The sequence below is a fragment of the Rousettus aegyptiacus genome, unplaced genomic scaffold (assembly GCF_014176215.1).
Source record: "Rousettus aegyptiacus isolate mRouAeg1 unplaced genomic scaffold, mRouAeg1.p scaffold_m13_p_4, whole genome shotgun sequence".
NCBI lineage: Eukaryota > Metazoa > Chordata > Mammalia > Chiroptera > Pteropodidae > Rousettus > Rousettus aegyptiacus.
The window spans coordinates 52,136,858-52,156,164 of record NW_023416307.1 but is presented as its reverse complement, the minus strand read 5'-3'; the positions used below and the strand labels follow the sequence as shown (position 1 = coordinate 52,156,164).

At 44.7% G+C, this 19,307-nt stretch overlaps 1 protein-coding gene across 17 annotated transcripts in view; it reads left to right on the top strand.

Annotated features, from left to right (window-relative positions):
• The window catches only part of KALRN (kalirin RhoGEF kinase), a 592,295-nt gene that overhangs the window by 176,432 nt on the left and 396,556 nt on the right, over positions 1-19,307 (top strand). For all 17 annotated transcript variants that reach the window (XM_036219576.1, XM_036219573.1, XM_036219571.1 and 14 more), the window contains exon 3: positions 3,284-3,398. In XM_036219576.1, the coding sequence (XP_036075469.1) occupies positions 3,284-3,398 (115 nt within the window). The remainder of the gene's footprint in view (positions 1-3,283; positions 3,399-19,307) is intronic.

The following is a 19,307-nucleotide window of genomic DNA, read 5'->3' as shown; positions in this document are numbered from 1 at the left end:
GGTAACCCTTGATGTAATTGAAGCCAAACTATAAGATGCACCAGCACCACTCCAAGTGCTGGATATAGGGCTTCGTACAGGCCTCCTGAGTCAGAATCTCTGTCAGGGGCTGGGAGAATGGCAATGTAAGTAGCCAAGGATCACATTTAAAGAAACATGCTCAAGTGCTTAAGCCTCATGGACTGAGCTTTTGTTTCTTCTCAATGATCCTGGTCATCTCCGAGGAGTGGCAGTAGAATCACAGGGAAAGAGCGAGTTCGGTCCCACAGTGCAGGGATTCACTCCGCAGATACTGCTGGCCTGGCCGATGGGTGACTGCCGAAATGGAGAGAAGGGAGAGAGGCGAGGAGAAACCAAACAGCAGGTATCTCTCACCTGACCAGAGGGAAGAGGCAAGTCCAGTGATTCAGAGTGTCAGGGTGGGAGGTGAGAGCAGAATATGTGATGAGTGCGTGCAAGCCTCTGTGAGGTACCGTGTGCATTCTATATTATTATTAGTAGTAGTAGTAATACTGATGATGCTGGTGTTTTATTATTGTTGTTACTGTTAGAGGAGAGTGACCAGGAAGCTGCCTGTCACTATTAGTGTTAGGTGCTTGTGCATCTGTTAGGTAGTGACCCAGTCACTGAAGATGTGGAAGCACAGGCTGATCCCTTGGTAGGATCACATGGCAGCAATTTCAGTATGGGTAGAGGTGTAGGTAAGACAGCCCTCAAAGCCTCGGATCTGAGTACCTGCTGAGCCTGGGGGTGAGACCTTGTGTAGGAATCCTGGAGGCCACTGCGCAGCGCCAGGCCTCTGACTTTTGCTGCTGCCCATAATCTGGGCTCTGAGGACATGGCCCATAGCCCTCTGGGGAATCTGATCAGATCTTCTCCTCTTCTTCTTTATGGCCCTGAGCCTATTTAACCTGATGTCCTCTCTGTTCCCTGGATATCCTGCTAATCCTCCCATTTCTCTCATGCCTGGTATTTCCTCTACCTGTAGTGCCTTCCCTATATCTTCTGCCAGTCCAAGCTTCTCTTCTTCCCAAGTAACTTTCCACTTTGGCTCCTCCTGGAGGCCTTCCTGGCTTTAATGTATAGCCTATGAGTACCATCCTACTCCATATGAATAGAGATACTGACATAGAGACCCTTGCATGATTGCCCATCATTTGTTTGTTTGTTTTTTTCTCATGAGAATTCAGTTGGAGCCCCGGGGCAGGGCCTAGCCAGCTCTAGAGAACTTCTCCAGTGCAGGGAGTTGTCCTAATGGAGCTCACAGAAGCAAGGTGACAGGAAGGCAGTTCGTCAGGTATGATGCAGTAGACGTTTCCAGAGCAGGAGCAGGGGGCTGGGGGTGTGCAGCTCATGCCATGTGCCCACATTGGTAAAGCAGCCTGGGTGAGTCCTGTTCCTCTGCACGTGGTGCCAGGAGCTTTCGGGCTTGAGGAAGATTGTCCTTCTGTGGTGGGAAGGATGATGCTGAGGGCACCAGGGAGATGACTGGCTGCATCTAAAAGTCAAAAACTACAAATTAAAAAACTCCATGTTTTTTGAATTTTGGAAGACAAAACACAAAAATAAGGCACAAACAAAGAAATATAGCATTATATAACACAGCGTAGCAAGCACATTTCTTTCTGAGCAGAAAGCACTGCAAGAAGGTGGTGAACAGAGAAACCAACTGTTGGGGGTGCCTGCCCTCCCCTGCCGGTGACCCCCCTGTCAGTGGCCGGGGTAAGGGAAAGCTGTGCTGCCATGGGAACACGCATTTGGAATAATCTGGTGCAGCCGAGCAGCGTCTGTATGAGGGGCTGTGCGCTTGTGTATGACGGGATCTGTGGCTGTGCCTCAGGGAGCCTCCATCATCCCAGCCCTGCTCTGTCCTGCTCCGTGGTTCACAACCCCCCTCGACCCCTGCCTCCTCTCCGGCTTCCTTCGTGTGTCGTGCCTCCCACTTGCCGCACCCACTGTCTCTTTTATCCAGTCTTCTTGCACAGGACCCATTTCACCCCTGTTATATTCGTGTGCACACACACCCTCCTTTTGGCCACCTACAGAAGTATCCTGGATTGGATTGGGTTTTGTTTGTCGAGCCTCCCCTCTGTCTGTGTGACTTCAGGACCCCACAATCAGAAGGAAACATTATTCACAAACTCTCATTGGGTGGGGGCCATGGGAAGCTCTACCTTTCCTCAGAAGAGATCCTTCTTCCAAGGGCTGAGCTTTGGGCTTCTTTTCCAGCCTTGAGGATGGCCATGGCAACCCCCTCTCTTGTGTCAGATTCCCTTGTGGTCCCCGCTCTGGAGGACGTGAGGTGGCTGGCTGCCTGCGATGCATGTGGGACGGGGAGTCTATGTTCATGACACAGGTTTTTTTTTTTTTTTTTTTGTGTGTGTGTGTGTGTAAGGACATGGTTACTACACCTTAGCTTCATCCCCGTCTAACTCTCCTGAGAAACTTGGCCCTGCTTCCTAATTGCAGCATCTATTAATGAATATTTTAAAAACATAGAATAGTGAATAGGAAGCTTGGAAAATAAGAAGAAAGAAAAAGCAATTATGTAAAATCCTAGCCTTGTACTAACAACAATGCTCATCATTTCAGCGTTCTCCTTCCAGCTTTTTTTTTTTTTACATGATATTTGGAAAATATTTGTAATCATAGTGTGTACAAATGCATCGGTAGTGATTAAGACCTCGAGTGTCCTTATTTTCAATAAAGACTCGTGTGCTCCTCCAGCAGGAGTGACAGGCGGTACCTCAGGCAGGCGGGCAGGGGTGGATGCATGGCTGTGCAGAAAACGCTTAACGTCTTTTCTATGGATCTAATAACCTCCCAGCAGTTGTGTCCAGGGTAGATGCTTTAAGGGCTGCTCACCACGGTAGTCAGTTAATCCTGAGCACTCCCACCTCACAGAACTTTGCAAAGAGAAGTGAATTGCAGGTTCAATAGCCAAAGACCATAGTATTTTCAATGGCTTGTTTTCTCAGTAAGGACACTTATACCAGCCTTACTATCATTGCACATTTGTAAAGATACTTACTTTTCAAAGTGCTTCCACATGTGCCATCTCATCACTCCTGGCAGCAGCCCTGTTAAGTGGTCATTTTTATTTTCATTCGAGAAGTCAAAGAGATTGCCCACATCCAAACCCCATGCCCTTGTCCCAAACAGTGACCATATTTCTCTAAGCACCATATTTCTGCCTGTTTCATCCTGCACTCGGATGGAATTCTTCCTCTGCAGCACACTTTTTGCCTGGTTTTCTTATACTCCCTCCTCTCCCTCCCTGCAGGGGGCCGCGATAAGCGAGGTGGACCCATCCTGACCTTCCCTGCTCGCAGCAATCATGACAGAATAAGACAGGAAGACCTACGGAAACTCGTGACCTATTTGGCCAGTGTGCCAAGGTAAGGTGAAGGGACATGTCGTACAGGGAAAGGAGGGGGGTCTGGGTGGATGCGAGTGAGTTGGAATGGGCCTCTGTCTCTGCCAGACGCCCAGGGTGCTTCTGCCTCTGTAGTGGATTCCGTTTATTCCTGGAACACCGTCAGTCATTGTTCGCCTCATTTCCATCATTCCTATTGTTTCTTCTGGGATTCATATGAATGGAGTGGGAGCTGGAAGTGGGAACTGTGGGCAGAGGTGACAATCCCAGGCTGAGAGGACCAGGATGGGGCCTGGAACAGGAGACAGCGTGGCTTGGGGAGGAGAGATGGGAAGCTGCGGTTTACCTTGGGGAGATGAGAACTCTGGCTCATTCCACTCTGGCTTGTGTAATGGATTATTTTTAAAACTTCTGGCTTGTGAATATATTTGTGATTTTTAGGGTTTGAGTCAAATAATTCTATCTGTATCATTCAAGAGGCAGTCTTCAGCTCAGTGGGATGTAATAGTGTCACCAAGGGGGGTAGAAATTGGTTCTTGGGGACAGCAAAAAACTTACTCTTTTATGTACTCAGCACGCTATACATACAGTATATAAATAGTTGTACAGTATATTTGCAGTATCAAAATTTAATCGGGCATGGGGGATTAAGGAAGAAAGTATAGAAAGTCTCTTTTGGGACAAGGGATGATGATAATTTTTTTAAGAGGTTGAGAAGCACAGGTTTCTGAGTGTTTCTAGGTGCTGCTGGTCACAGAGGTTGGTAGAGGGAGACATGCCGAGGACATGGTCTGTATCCTTCAAGGAGGGAGAAGCCTTTGCCTAGTTTGAGAATCATAGAATGTGAGAGTCAGAAGAGCCCTGAAAAGTAATCTAGGCAAATATATGTTGCATTCTGCTTGGGAAACAGGGTCAAGATGGGATGAGAGTTTCTTCTGGGGTGTCAGTGGCAGAGCTTGGCCTAGAGTCCACTTCTCCTGACTGCTGCCCCAGGTCTCTACCCTCGCTCTTGGCCAGCGAGAACTCTGTTCTCTGTCTCTTAGAGGGACTGGAGCCTGTCAGATGTTTGCTGTGGCAAATAAGAAGTGGTGCTTAGGGCTTTCAGAACTTTCATTTTGTGTCTGTGCATTTTATAGGAGAATTAGTAAATTACGGAGAGGAGCTATAGATTCAGCACTGCCTTTGCTGGGAAACCCTGGATAATTCTTGAACGAGCTGATTATGTTCTTTAAGCAGGTGTCAAGTGAGGCAAGCACTGCATTTGAAAGAGCTGCAGGAGAGACAAATGCAAAGGATTGGTAGATGGTGATGGGCAGGTGGTAATGGGGATTTAAGAGCAGTCATCAAATGCTTACAAGGATATTGCATAGAATGAGGAGCCCTGAAGAGCTCTAAGCAGAAGGCCGTGGACAAATAGATGATGAACAGTGTCTACTTTTTTTTTCTTTATGATATCTACCAAGGATCAGAAAAAAAAAATAAATAAAAGGTTTTAAGCTTCAACAAAAAGGATTTGGGTTAGAATCCAAGAAGAACTTCTAAACTTTGGACTAAAGAATAGAACAGAAGGGATTTTTTTTCCCCTGCAGGTCTTTAGATAGAAGAAATATTCCCATCTGTCTCAGAGGCAAGAAGATGGACTAAATAACCCGTGATTGATCTAGGTAATTTAGCAATTTAGCCAGCTAGAGGCTAAGCAGTTTTAAAAGCACCTTTCTTAGGTACACTAACAGGCATAAAACCAGGTATTTTTAAAACCAATCTACAAGAAGAGTTTTGATGGGGACCCATAACGGATTCTCAGCTCTCTTAGAACCAGAAGAAATTGGGATCCCTGGAGATACGAAGGGTACATTTTTCATTCTGCTGTGTTTACCACATCCTGCAGCTAATGTACACTTATCTTCTCTTTAGAATAGAAGGTGAAAGAGTTGGAAGAACACTTTTCTTCATTCTGACTTGTTAAACAATGATGGGATAAAACAGATTGGGAACAATTAAAGAGGAAAAGACTTCTGTTGGGGGAAGGGGAGTGAGACCCAAGAGGGGCTGAGAAGAAGGTCATGAAAAAGGAGAAACAGCAAATTTTTATTGAAGGGCTGTACTAGATGCAGGCTTTCTGCTTCTCAGAGGGTAATCATAAGCATTACATCCTGTACTCCTGTGAACAGAGAAAGTTCTTCACAGATTCCAGCCGGTGGGAGGTAAGCGTCCTGTTGCCACTTTCAGTGGGAAGAATTGTTCTGGGATGCCTGCTGCCTCTCTCCCAGGGGGCCTGTGTTCACCAGGGGTGTGAGTACCTGGCAGGCTGCAGAGTTTACCAGCTAGTCATGCCCACCTGTCACGTTCTAATTCCGTTGGTCACAAGTTCACACGTGATGACCGTTGGAAGCAAAACCTGAAACAGAATTGTTCTCAAGACAGCGAAGTCTGGGTCAGATAGTGTTTGCCACTCTCCTGCTTAGCCAGGGCTTTGGGAAAGGAGGGAAACTATGAAAATGAATAGCTGGATTAAGTGGATGGTCCTGATGGGAAGAAATGATCTATTCTGGGTCATGGCCCAGGAGGCTAAAAAATCAGGCTCCCGTGGAGGTGAAGTGAGCTTTACAGACTGGTGCGGTCATCTCTCAGTAACATTTGGCATTCATTTATTCATGTGTTTATTCATTCTCTCTCTCTCTCTCTCTCTTTTTTTTTCCCCATGCTGGATTTTGCTGAGTAGTAGTTACCGTGACATTTTTGAACTGGCTCACATGTATGTGGTCAGATGGGACCTACGGTGTATTCATTCTTTATTTAACAAATATTTAGAGTCTCTCTCTGCCAGGCAGATTGAGAATTCATAGTGAGAATGAAGAGACATTTTGAGAAAGTTAGGGAAAACCTGGGAATTTTCCCTTCCCAGTGCCAAACTAGTGGCCATAAAGGGTGGTGCAATATCTGACTATGCTGGCAACGTAGGAGAGGAACCAGCCGGCAGAAGACAAACAAGGACCGCTAAGTGATGAAATAGGGTCCTGGGATCTAAGGAACCAGTCATCTTGATGGCCATTTTTGACACAGTGTTGTTAGAATAGATCATTAAACAGATGGTTGTGATTATTTAGAAATGAATGGAAAGAAATAGTTCCACTATCCTCTGTGAAAGCCAAGCCGTTTCTGGACCACCGCATTCAACAATGCACGTTGAACTCTTCCAGCCTTATTTTAAGAACTACATTGACCAGAAAAAGTGTTGTCAGGGGGAGCAGCACATTGAGGGATTCATAAACTGTGTCTGCAGTTGAAGGATTGAAGGATGTTTTCTGGCAGGAGTGAAAATGGAAGAAAAGTGATTCCTGACTTCAGGTGTCAGGAGAGCTGCCTCAAAGAGGAGAGAACTGCATGGTTGCTGTTGCATTAATGGACTAGAAAGATCAGGACTCTGAAGTGAAGAAAGATCCTGCCCACGTGGAGCTGTCCAGCAGTAATGCTGCCGCCTCTGGAAATAGTGAGCTTCCGGTCACTGGAGACCAGATAACCTTCTGTTAGGGATGCTGTAGGAAGAATTTCTCCACTGGGCCGGAGGCTGGATTAGATAATTTCTAGGAAGATTTTCTGCCCTGAATTCTATGTTTCCATGATGTTGGAAACAAACAAACAAATATACATTATAAAACTGAGGACCTCAGAACAGAATATTACCACTCTCACCAGCATGCGCTCCATTTCTCAGCCTCCCTAAATAAGTTAAGGCCTGGAATTTTACTTCAGACCTTGTCTACATCTTCAGTCCTAAGACAGCTTCTTTCTAGTCCCCTTGGACTCTGAGAGGGAATTTGGGGGCATCATCTGGGACCAAGAATCATCCTGGGGTGTGACAGTTTGAAACAGTCCTAGTTACTCTTTTGGGATCCATCTCAGCCTGAAATGAATCCTTTCATAGTGAGAATGAAGAGACATTTTGAGAAAGTTAGGGAAAACCTGGGAATTTCTGTCCCCAGTGCCAAACTAGTGTCATAAAGGGTGGTGCAATATCTGACTATGCTGGCGACGTAGGAGAGGAACCAGCCAGCAGAAGACAAACAAACAAGGACTGCTAAGTGATGAAATAGGGTCCTGATAAGTCCGAGCATCCATCTTCTGGGTCCTCTAAGTTTTCTATAATTTTGTGCTAAGGAATCATAGAATATCAGGATAGGAAGAGGCCTTAAATGTCTTCTAATTCAACTTTTTAACCACTCTGTTCATTTCACTTCAGCAAATATTTATCAACTAACTATGATGAGCCAGAGCCTGGAGAGGGATCTTGGTGAATTTTCATGTTATCTTTCTTGACTGTTGTCCATCCCATACTTATCTAGCTTTTTTGTTTGTTTGTTTTTCTGGCCTGCTATCTGCTTGCAGTTATTTGTTCATGAAAAGGAGTAGAACGCAAATACTCAGATATAAGCAGCTCATGAATGTCCCTAGAAATTGAGAGACAGGACAGAAAATCTAGTCTAAGAGTAAACAATTGCCCAGGCAGAGCTCACAGTGGGGATAATCTACCCACAGTGATTACTGGGAGTTGACCATGTGCTTGAAATAGGAATTTCTAAATATCTAGTAAAGAAATCCTGGTTTATTTTTATTGCACTGAATTCCTCCTTTCCATCATCGTTATCCTGCTTTGTCATGATCATCTTTCTGCTGCTCCTAAAGGCATCAGTCGTTAGCCCCTTGATGTATCTGCCATTTAACTCTGCTCTTAGCAGTGCTGCTGAGATGCTAAGTGTTCTGGCAAGGAATGTGGGTGTAATATTGGTGAGGAAAGATGACAAGAAACTACAAGGGGATATTCTGTCATGCCAATCAAACCAAGGTGCCAGTATTCACAAGTTATTATTTGATAACATTTGCTCTTATTCTACTGATTTCAGCCAGAGATAAATTGGGCTTATAGCCAGCACTATCTTTGTGCAGCATCACCAGAAAAATAGAAATAAGCAGAGAGAACCAGAAAGACAGTTAAAAGGCGAGGAAGTAAAAACTGCAAGGGTTTCCTCCCACTATATTCAGCATGGAAGAGCCCAGGCTGTCCAGACCGTCATCGCTGAATGTGTTTTGTTGTAAGGATCTATTGAGACATGTTTTTCACATCCTGATCTTTTCTCTGAGGTCATTAATTTAAGGAAGATATGAGGAGTGGTGATGAAAGGTTCAGAAAATAGGACTGATGAGAACCTTCATCTAGAACTTATACCTTTTGATATCATTTTTAATTTATTTTGTTGCTTATTTATAGAAGGTTTATGATTTCTATTATGGTTCCCACATTCTACACAAATTTCTGAGCAATATCTCTTAGGTGTCCCTATTGGTACCCGTGTAGAACACAAGCCTTAGAGAGCAAAATGTGTTCTGCTGTCGGGCTAAAGAACATAACATCACAACAGTAACTGTTGTTAGTGATCACCTTCCTTGGAGCTGTGCAGACCTTCAGAACAAAGGGAAGAGAGGCATCTTAGGATGGATGGAAAACACGGAAAACACTGGGGTTCAGATTGTAGCTCTACTCCTTCTCACTCAGGAAACACATGGCCATTCAAGCTGGGTCATCTCAGAATGGTTTACTGAAGAGACGGTCTACAATGATGTGCGTAGGGAACAGGGAAACCAATAATGTTTAGATTTCCAAGTTATCCCAGGGCTCAAACAGCAGGGAAGTGAGACAGCCCTACTTTTGGGCCTGGAGGAGCAAGGAGAGGAGCTGTGCCATGAATCTGGAGAGAGAGAGCTGACAGGAACTGTGGCCTTTGGTAGAGAGGTGCCACCCACTCATGGTGATTCCATGATAGAGGACAGGGGGATTGATATCCTCACTTCACTGTGCTCCTGTTCTCTGACTTCCTGTCATTGTTTGTCATTGACTGAATGTAACCGAATCCAGGTGATGAGAAGCCCATTGATGCCTCCCAGGGCATCAGGTAGAGGGGAGAAGATGGAGAGTGGATTTGGATGGGGCAAATAGAAGATATTTGGTATAGGACGAGGCCTTTGACATATTTTTCAACATTTCTGAGTTCAATATTCTTATTTTTAATTTGGGAAAAGAATGTTCATCTCACAGGGTGTTGTGAAGAAATTATCTAGCAGTCTCTTTGTAGTACCCATGTACTCAGTACTTGTTAGTCTGCCTCCTGAAAGAGGAGGAGAATAATAATAATAATAATAATAATAAAACAATTATACGTATATACATACATATATAGTAAGGTCAACAGTATTTGAAGGAATAGATGTATGTGTAAGTTATGAAGCATAATAATAAAATGCACACCTGAGAGCTCACCTTCCACCTTGGAAGCAAAACATCATCTCTGTTCTTGAAGCTACCTGTGACTCCTCTCTATTCCAATCCTTTATATCCCCCCTAAATATCCACTTTTCTGAGTTTTCTATTTATTCTTCTTTTGCTTTTTCGGTATAGTTTACCACATGTTTTCATAAACACTATATTGTTTAGTTTTGTTTATTTTTAGAGCTTTAGAAAAATGATATTGTACCATATGTAGTTTTCTATGACCAATTTTTTTGAACTATCATGATATACAACAATGTGGATGAATCTTCAAACATAATTTTGAGTCGGGAAAAAAACGATATAATGCTTCCTACCTCTGGAAACAATCTAGTAAGTGATAAGTAAGTGCTAGCCATTATTATTATCCTTAACCTACATTATTGCACTGCAATAAGTATTTTGCATTTATTAACTTAATAATCGCAGCACTTTGAGATGGATATTATTATTCCCACTTTACACATGAAGAAACAGGCTCAGAGAGTTTAGGTAACTTACTTGTGAACACACAGCCAGTATAATCTGGAGTAAAGTGGTCTAGCACCAGAGCTTAAGTTTTTATCCACTAAAGTGATAGGAGGCAACAGTAATGGAGTGCAGGGGATAGATTTGGGGAGAGTAGGAAGGTAGATGCTGAAGGATGTGCTAAGGGTTGGACTGGAACAGGACAGTGAAAGAGGGTGGTTAAGGAGATGCGGGGACAGGCAGATGTTATGGTGGTGGGCAGTGACTACTTTGCATCAAACCTGCTTTCTTGTAGCATTCTAAGTGTGAAGGTTGATGCAGATGGGAAATGCAGGTGGAGACTGCCTCAGAGCTGGGCTTCTTCTGGCCAAGGCAGCAATGGTGACTGTGGATGTGCAGGACAATGGAGGTGGTGCGGAGGACTCTCATCTTCCTCCCCCAGGTGTTCATGTCTAGTTTTAGAACAGTTAAAAACTGCTCATTTATGCTCATTTGTGGATGACAGTCAACTATGCTTTAGTGACCGAATTACATCAACAGAAGTAGAAAAAACAAAAGTACTTAAGACCACAGAAACTATTTAAAGAGACGAGTAAAAGACCGCCAGTAGCAAGGACCCGGGACTCAAAGCCTGGCTCAGTTGGGTGGTCTCTCTTGTATTCTAGGAATGGTGGTCTTGTTAGATTTTCTCCAGTTTGAGATGTTTCACTCGGTCTCCTGCCTGGTTCTATTTTCTGCCCTGCTCTGGCGTCAGAAACGCAATATTGGCATTTGTTAGCTGTCAGCTAATCTGCATTTTGAAGTTGGTTCACTTCCTTGACCACTGCTGGACTAGACAGGCTGGTGCCTGCACAGCCCTGATGGGGCTGAGGGGCTACAGGGGCTCATGGAAATCCTATGAAAAGCAACTGTGTGGGGGGTCGAGGGAGAGCCAGCTTTGATGCTCCAACTGCAGAGACAAGCATTTGTGATTCTCTGGAGGGCAGTAACCTGGACAATCAGAGGTGGGAACCATGTGACTATGAAATAACTATAAGAAGCAGCCCTGGTCATTCCAGGAACCGGTAAATGCCTTAGGTAGTAAATCAAGGACCCAACATGGACAAAGGGATTCCTGATGGAAAGAGGGGTGTGGTTTTTTCTTCACATCCATCTTCAGTGTGACCCTTAGAAGGGACTATAATTGGTGGGAGTGGAACTATGAACTACTAGAGAAGGAAAAAGGGGTCTTGAAGAAAAATACTGACCCTTGGAAATTATGCAGGGGATTTCGGCCCAGGAAGAAGGAACCCCAGAACCCTCTCCTCTAGAAGGGGAAGTGTGCATGCTTTCCAACAAATCCCTCACCTGTAAAATAGGCATGAAGCTACTACTAAACACAACAGTAGTGAGGATTTCCTGACGACACATATAAGGTACCTACCTAGCCCTGGGCTTGGCTTGCAGAAGGGGCCAATGACAAATGGCAGTTTCTTTCTCTTGCTTTGCTTGAAAGTAGGGGTCTTGTTTTGTCACCTGTTCCTCATTGTCCCTAGCGCCACTTTGTCAAAGTCTGTGTTAGGGTGATGGTTAAGGTTAGGTTTGGAGTCAGCAGAAATAGTACTAATAGCAGTAAGGTTGGTAACGCCTAGCAGGCTCATAATAAGTATTGAATGAATGAATATGTATGCCTAATAGTGTGATAAAGTTTTGACTTTTTTATTAATTAGAAAAATATTTCTTTAGTATAGAAAATAAATGCTGAAGAATACAAAGAATTTTTTTAAAAAAACTATCATCTAGAGATAGTAACAATTAATATATTGACACATTTCTTTCCTGTCTTTTTTTCTTTAGAGCTTTATAAAAATAGAATTGAATCATATTATTTATTTAATTTTGCTGCTTGTTTTATTCTGCTTTGCATTATGCTATAAGAATATTTTCTTAACATTAAAAACTTTATGCATAATACTGTATCTTGGGCTGCCTCCTAAAAGAGATGATGATAATAATAATAATAATAATAATAATAATAATAATAATTGACCCTATCATTAGACATCTAAGTTATTTCCAAAACTTCATTGCCACAAATAACTCAGTAAACATCTTTGTGTATAAACATTTGTCTGCATTTTTGATGATTTCTTTGGGATAGATTTGTAGCAATCATGGTCATTTTTTTAAGGCTTGTGACACAAAATGCCAAATTTTTCTCCAAATTACCCAATTAATAGTTCTAGTATGACTTTACATGTTTCCAAATTGAAGTTTATTTGCTCATCATTGCCCAGGCCCCACTGCTCTAACAGTGCTATCGCCATCATCCAGAAACCCTTAGAACCATATGTCCATATGTATTGCACCTAAACCTGATCCTGGATTGGAAAAGAGTAAAGGAATTGGTCACGAGGCCTGCCCTTTGGGGTATTGCAGATTAAGATTCATTTTATTTTCTCTAACTAATAGACTTCTTAAAGGGGACTATATATTTTAAGTTTGGATCTGATAGGAAACCTGGAACGACTTGTTTTTGTCCTTGGTGAGGTTTTAGTTTTGCCTCTGGGTATGTTTTAGCTTTTGGCTGGTCCTGCAGTCAGTTCCTGGCTTGGCCCAAAGAGGTCTTAACCTCTTCTGTGCTCATCTGAACTGAGGTCTTTATTTATCTGCCTTCCACAAGGAAGCTAGGACTCCTTGGAGTTTGCCTCCTGGGTAACAGTGTTGAATGAGCCTCTGAAAATTAAGTGTAGCCATTTAATTTATTTTTCAGTCTCCTGAAGTCTATGCTTCACCAACAGCAGGCTTAGTAGAAAGCTGATGTTTCTGGTTCCACTTAAATTAGGTAAACTTAGCATGTCAGGTGAAAGTAGTCCCACTACATTCAAGTTTTTCTGGAATTCATGCTAGGGAAACAGGATGATTAAATTTAGTTCAGATTCATGGGATGTTGGAAATAAGGGAGTTCCCTAAATATAAATACAGCCTAGGATAAGGGAAGAAGGGTGTATTTTTCACTTGGCGGGTTCCAGATTCGGAGTTGTTTTTCCTGCCCCCAGTATGGCATTATTTTCAGCATGTTTTGCATTTCTCCTTCCCTCGTCATTGGTCAGGTGTTATTGTGTGCCCTTCACTGGCATTTGGGGTCACGTATATTTTTAGTATGTATTGGATACTGGCATTTTATGTTACAACAATAATTTTGTAGAGGGACTACCTTTATCATATACACTTCTAGAAAGCGTGCTGCCACCAAGTGGTAGAGTACCTTAGCTCAGCTGTCCAAGAAGACAGAGATGGTTTTTGTCAAGAGATTTCAAATGGTAATATTCTTCTCTCTCCTCATTAGACCTTGGATTTTCAAGGCTTTACTTTTTAAAATTTTATCGAAATACCGAAATGTAAATAACCACTAAGCAACAATTATTTTTCCTAAACTACAAAATGGGTTTAATATAATCTTTCTCAGAGAACTGTAGTAAATATTTAATTAAAGTAACCTTTGTGAAAATAGCCTGCGTATGTAATAATTTGCAGTTGAAACTGGGAATTTTATAATGATTTTATTTTGGGGGAAACCATATGGCTAAATAACGCGATATATCTATACCAATTCTTAACTTTCTTTTACCAAATCAAATCATTTTTTAAGTTAAAAAAAAATCCCTCCTCTTGGTTTGTCCTCAGTCGTGGGTAAATTTGAAGTCACAGCACTTCAAGCATACTTATCTTTTGGAAATTCTACTGTTTTCCTCACTATTTTCATCAGTCACAAACATTGAAGATAAAAGTCTTTGTCTTTTCAAACTTTCCCTTCCAGACACTGTTTTCTTTCTCTAGACATGGAGAATGAGGACAAGAAACACATCACTACCTAAGACTTTTTGTCGCTGGGAGCATAACCTTGGTGAATATACTCGCTACTTGCAGACAATTTCTGTACTGGTTTACCACTGTAGCTTCTACTAAGAGGAGAATATCTGTCCCCCCTCTTTCACTCCATGTCATCTCTTGGATTGCTTTAGATAAAAAGTCTTCTTTCATAAAAGTCCAGCATCACCTAAGCAGAGCAAAATAATTTGAACACAATTTGAAAAAGACTTTCGAATTTAAAAAACTCATATAATGGTTACGGGCCCAGTCTCTTCTACGACTTCTGATTGTCCACAAGGCTCTCTCCATGATAGTCAGCCTCCTGAGGGCAAGGATGGTGGGTCTTGTTTGTTGGGTGAGTTTGCAGAACAGCACCTTGCAAGTTGGCTGAATTCAATTAGATTGGGAGCTCCCCAAGGGGAAAGTGCGGTGTCTCACGCCCAAACCCCTTGGGGCCAATGCCAGGCTCCCTCTTCCAGACATGAAGTCACTGAGGCCAGACAGACCCAGATTTCCTTCATGATGTTTCTTTCCACTGTAAGGGGCTGTACCCAAAAGGGAGTACCTAGACCAGGGCTGGCGGACTGGCTAAGCGGCAGAAAGAAGGCAGAGCCCTCTGCCAGAGGACACAGCATGGAAAAGCATGCCAGGGATCCGGGAGTGGACTCTGTCTCACCAAGGAGGAGTATTATTATTTCTAAATTGGGCAAGTTTGACAGCCAGCCCTATTTCTCCCAGAACCCAGACGGGAGCATTTTGTCAGAGCTGTGGTGACTCAGCTAGGACAAATGTTTTTCCGGACAATTTACTGACATAATCCAAGTGTGTGTCCTCATGGCCCTGCTTTTTTTTTTTTTTTCTCAGATCCTCCCTGCCACCCCCGTCACTCCTTCTAGGTCAAGAGAGGACCAGTCTTGGATTGGAGAGCTACCCCAAACCCTAAAACCAGTGCATTTTTCTCCCTCTCATCTCTCAGACTGTTCTGTGCTGTCCTGAGCTGGAATTTCATCTGTCCCCATTGCTGGTAATTCATGTGACGGGTTTTTCACAGCAGCAACTCTTGGCCTGGTGCCCAGGGCAAGGTCTGAACCTTGTGCTGTGACACGCCCCACCCTGATTCCCTGCCCAGGAAGAGAATGTCCTCTGTCTCTAGACCATAGGCTGTTTTCCTTTGCAGGAAGCTTGGGCTTCAGCACTCGTTCACTGGTGAGAAACTCCCTGTTTTGGACGTGCAGAACCACTCCTCACCCTCCCCCAAACCCTGATTGTGACGGAGCTGTTTATTAGGATGCCTGCAAATCAGTCCAGATTTAATTCTGTGCATACACAGGGCGCTTGTTTAGTTTTTACATACACACCAACTTAGAATGGCCAAATAATCTTCTGACTTTTTCAGGCTGCCCCTGAACTTGCTAATGAGGGGGGAACGCTTAGAGCCCTTCCTGTTTAGTTGCAACTTTCAAATATGTCCCCTCCCTCAGATGTCCTCTGTCCAGCTCTCCATGGTTTACACCAGTGTCTGAGCTATCAGTGTTTTCCTGCGTATACACATGGGTACCTCATCAGTGCCCTTGGCCTCGACCACTCTGCCAGGCGTCAGAGGGAAAGAAGCCTGGCCTCAGGGCAGGGCCGCCTGGGCAGCAGGAAGTGGAGCGCCTGCGTGGGCAGAGCCCCGGGGGCATTCCTGGGGGTGACCGTGTTGGGGGCTTGTCTGGACATGTGTCTGTGTGTGTGCAGGCAAACAGCATTTGACTTTCTAGAAAGAGACTGTCACTTAAGGGGAAGGAGGAGGGAGGGGTAGGGTGGAGCTGTGTGAAGGCGAGTTTTGACCGAAGACCATTTCCTGGAGGAAGCGTGTGGTTTTTTAATGAGGATTCCACCTGCCCTGACAGGAGACAGAGTAGCGGATCCTGTGCAAGTGTGGGGAGAGGTGGGGGGTGCAGCAAGAGGAGGAGAAAGAGAGGTGATAGCAGTGAGGACCGGAGTGAGCAAAGGAGAAGTAACCATTGTACCTCCCGACCAGCTGCAGCTTTGCACTGAGCAGGGGGCAGCACGTGGCGGCACCGTCGTGGCCTCTCGGGTCAGCTCTCCTCTCTCTTCTCTGTCTCCCCATTTTGGAGGAGCTCTTGGTGTCTTACAGTTGGGATGACTGAGGCACTGTGGTTAGACAGGTCATAGTCATTGGAACGTGGACTTGATCTTTGATTTGCTACTCGCAGATGTATGAGCAGTGATTATAATGACTTGATTTGTTTTCCACCCAACCTGACTGTGGGGGAAAGAAGGAGCTATCGAGAAGGCCAGAGGAGCGGGGCCGGGGTTTGTTTGGGGAGGGCAAGGGAAGGGCTCCGGTGGGAGGCTGTGGTTTTGGTTTCCAGTTTGTTTTGTCTTTCTCTCTGCTGCTTTGGTTTCCATTTAATTTCTGCTTCATGTTCTGAATGTCCCAGAAGGAAGGCATAGACGACTCTGGGAGGGGCATAGGGTAGGAGGCTGCTGTCTGGAAATAGATGTGTCAATTTTTATCCCAGCTTCCCTGAACCCACCCTTCTGCCACCTCCGTTCTCTGGCCAACCAGCCGCGGACTGGACTTCTCGGAGCAATGGTTCTGGTCCTTCTACAGGAATTTCCACGCTCTCTTTCTCTTAGCTTAGAGCAGCTCCCTCCAAATGCCCTGCCCCCAGGCCAGTCTGATTTAGAAGGCAGGTCTCTTCCTTTCGTGAATGGCGTGAATGGCGTGAATGGCGTGAATGGCGTGAATGGCGTGAATGGCGGTAGTGTTTCACAGCTTTGAGACTATAAGATGACCTGGCTGATTAACAAACACACCAGGGTTAATTTATGTAGCCACCCTTTGGAAGACTGCATACTTTCTCCTTGGTCCTTCCTGCTGTCACCCATGCCATTTCTGGAACTCTCTTTGGGAGCTTCCTTCAGCCTATGGCATGTTATTTTGACTGTCTTTGTTCTTTCTGAGCAGACTTGATTTTTAGGAAGTGTTTTGTTTAAAGGTGGCATTGAGGACAAGGCAGTATGTGGGCAGAGAGGTCCTGCTGTGTTTTTTTAGGCCACTGGGCCTGTCACTTTATGGCCGTACCCGAGGATGCAGGGAGCAATCTTGGGGCCCGTGTCTGTGCTATTTAATACTTCACTACTTTCTGCCAGGGGGAAAAGAGAGAAGATCAGACACATTTCTACCCCCTGCACATTTGCAACGAGAGTTTTTTGCTTGTTTGTCCTTTTAAACAGCTTTATTTGGCTGGAATTGGTAGCGGACTTTAAAGAGGTGAAAATGGCAAAGGTCCTCATTGGCCTCTATTTTCCCGGGACTCTGCCTAGGACAAGGGCTGGGTTTGCTTCTGTTTGAGTTGAGGGTGGGAACTGGGGAAGAGTTTGTAGACCGGAAAATGGGCAAGCAAATCTCTGGATTCTGTACTGTGGTGGTACTTAACCACAGCTGAACATTCGAATCACCAGGGAACTTTTACATACTACTGAACCCCACCTCAGAGCAATTAGTCAGAGTCCCTCCACTTTATGGAGGAGAAATTGAGGCTTCAGTTGAGAATAAAGCATCACCTTTGACCTTTGCCCCCAGTCCTGGCATCACAGGTCAGAGGCACAGAGGCAAAAGACATGTTAAATGGGTATAACAGACACACATTCTTTGAAATAATCATGACCCGGGAAAGGGGGCAGAGAGTATCTCCCAGTAAAAACCAAAACAAAATAAAACTAAAAAAACCCAGAAACAAACAAAAAAAACCTCTGAGTGGATTAACATGCAACCTGGGGAGGCCTTATGATAGCTGAATCATATTGTGAGAGAAAGCCAGCTGATGGTGGAGAGTTGATTGCAACTTGCTGAGAGAGGTCCTAGACCAGCAAGGGAGTCCTCCCACCTCTGAGAGCTCTTCTCTCTGGCCTTTTGGTCATGCAGCCCTCCTAGAGCTGTCCACGTTAAGAAGGAAGAGTCTGGGAACGGTCGGTCATGTTAGCACGCATTCCTGACACAACATTCCCTAGAGAGTGGCTCATTTCTTCATAAGGCACTGCCTCCTCCAATGTTCTTTTTACCGCTTCTGATTATACCAATTAGAAAGCTTAAAGGAGGTGCTAACGTGTCTTTAACACTTTTCCTTAACACCTGCTGATTTCTGGTTGTTTAAGAAAGTGGGTGTGGTGTGGTTTGGGGCAATCAGCAGAGAGCTGCTATTAGAATAGCAATAAGAAGCAGAAAACAGGTTAACAGAGATGGGAGTGATGGGCAGACGATTTAAAGAAATCCAGATCCTGCAGCCAGAGACTCCCCACCGCCTCAGATGGCATGAAAATCCGCCCCAAATGGGCGAGGGGAGTTGTCTTCCCCTCAGAACTCCAAGACTTTTTTCTTTCTCCTCAAATTCTGAATGGAGAATTCAGCTCATGAACTGATTTCAGGGAGTCGTGGGCACAGCACGGTTCTGGGGAAGAGCGTGAACTGGGTGATGTGGGATTGTTCTTCCTGCTCTGCTGGTTTCTGTCCGCTCGTGGTGCACTGTGTCCGGGTATTAAAGGCCGTCATGCTCCCTGGGTAAGCCTGCTCCAGCATCCTTCCAAACCCCCAGCATCGCTCGTTCCGCTTACATCTGCAAGGCCAGTGCCACCCTCATTAAGCAGGACGTCCTTTACTTGTCCTTTTGCTCTGTCACCCATCAGAGTGACAGAGACAGGTCACTGCTCTGGGACCAGTCTAGCCCTCTTTCCCAGTGTTCAATTGGTCACCTTCCCTGGACGACTTAGTAAAGAGGTCTGATTCAAAGCTTGCTTCTATGCCATCACGACCCAAGCACTGGGCATTCTTGGGCCCCCACACTAGAATTCTGACACCCCACACTGCTGACACCCCACACCTGGCAACTAGAACCAACTGAACAGCCCCCAGCAGCACGCACTAGGCAGGAACTCTTGTTGTCCCCTCACCTGGTCTGCTGGGTGGTGCTCATTGTGGATCTCTGCTCTCCCACATGCCATCAGGATGGAGCGATGTTATATTTTTCTCCAGTAGCTATTTCAAGTGAGACTCTTCCATATGTTTATAGGTACAGGGTAAATCTCAGGTGGCATCACAGGAGCTGGGGCAAACAAGCCCAAGTCAGGGCATAGTGGAAACCACGAGGAGGATGGTCTTCATTTCTGGAGAAGGGGTTTTAGTATTCGACACAGGATACCCTGGACCTCTGAAGCAGATTTGACGTCTGGAAGGATTTTTTCCCTTCTCAGTTCCAGAGTTCCCATGGCTTAATAAAAGGT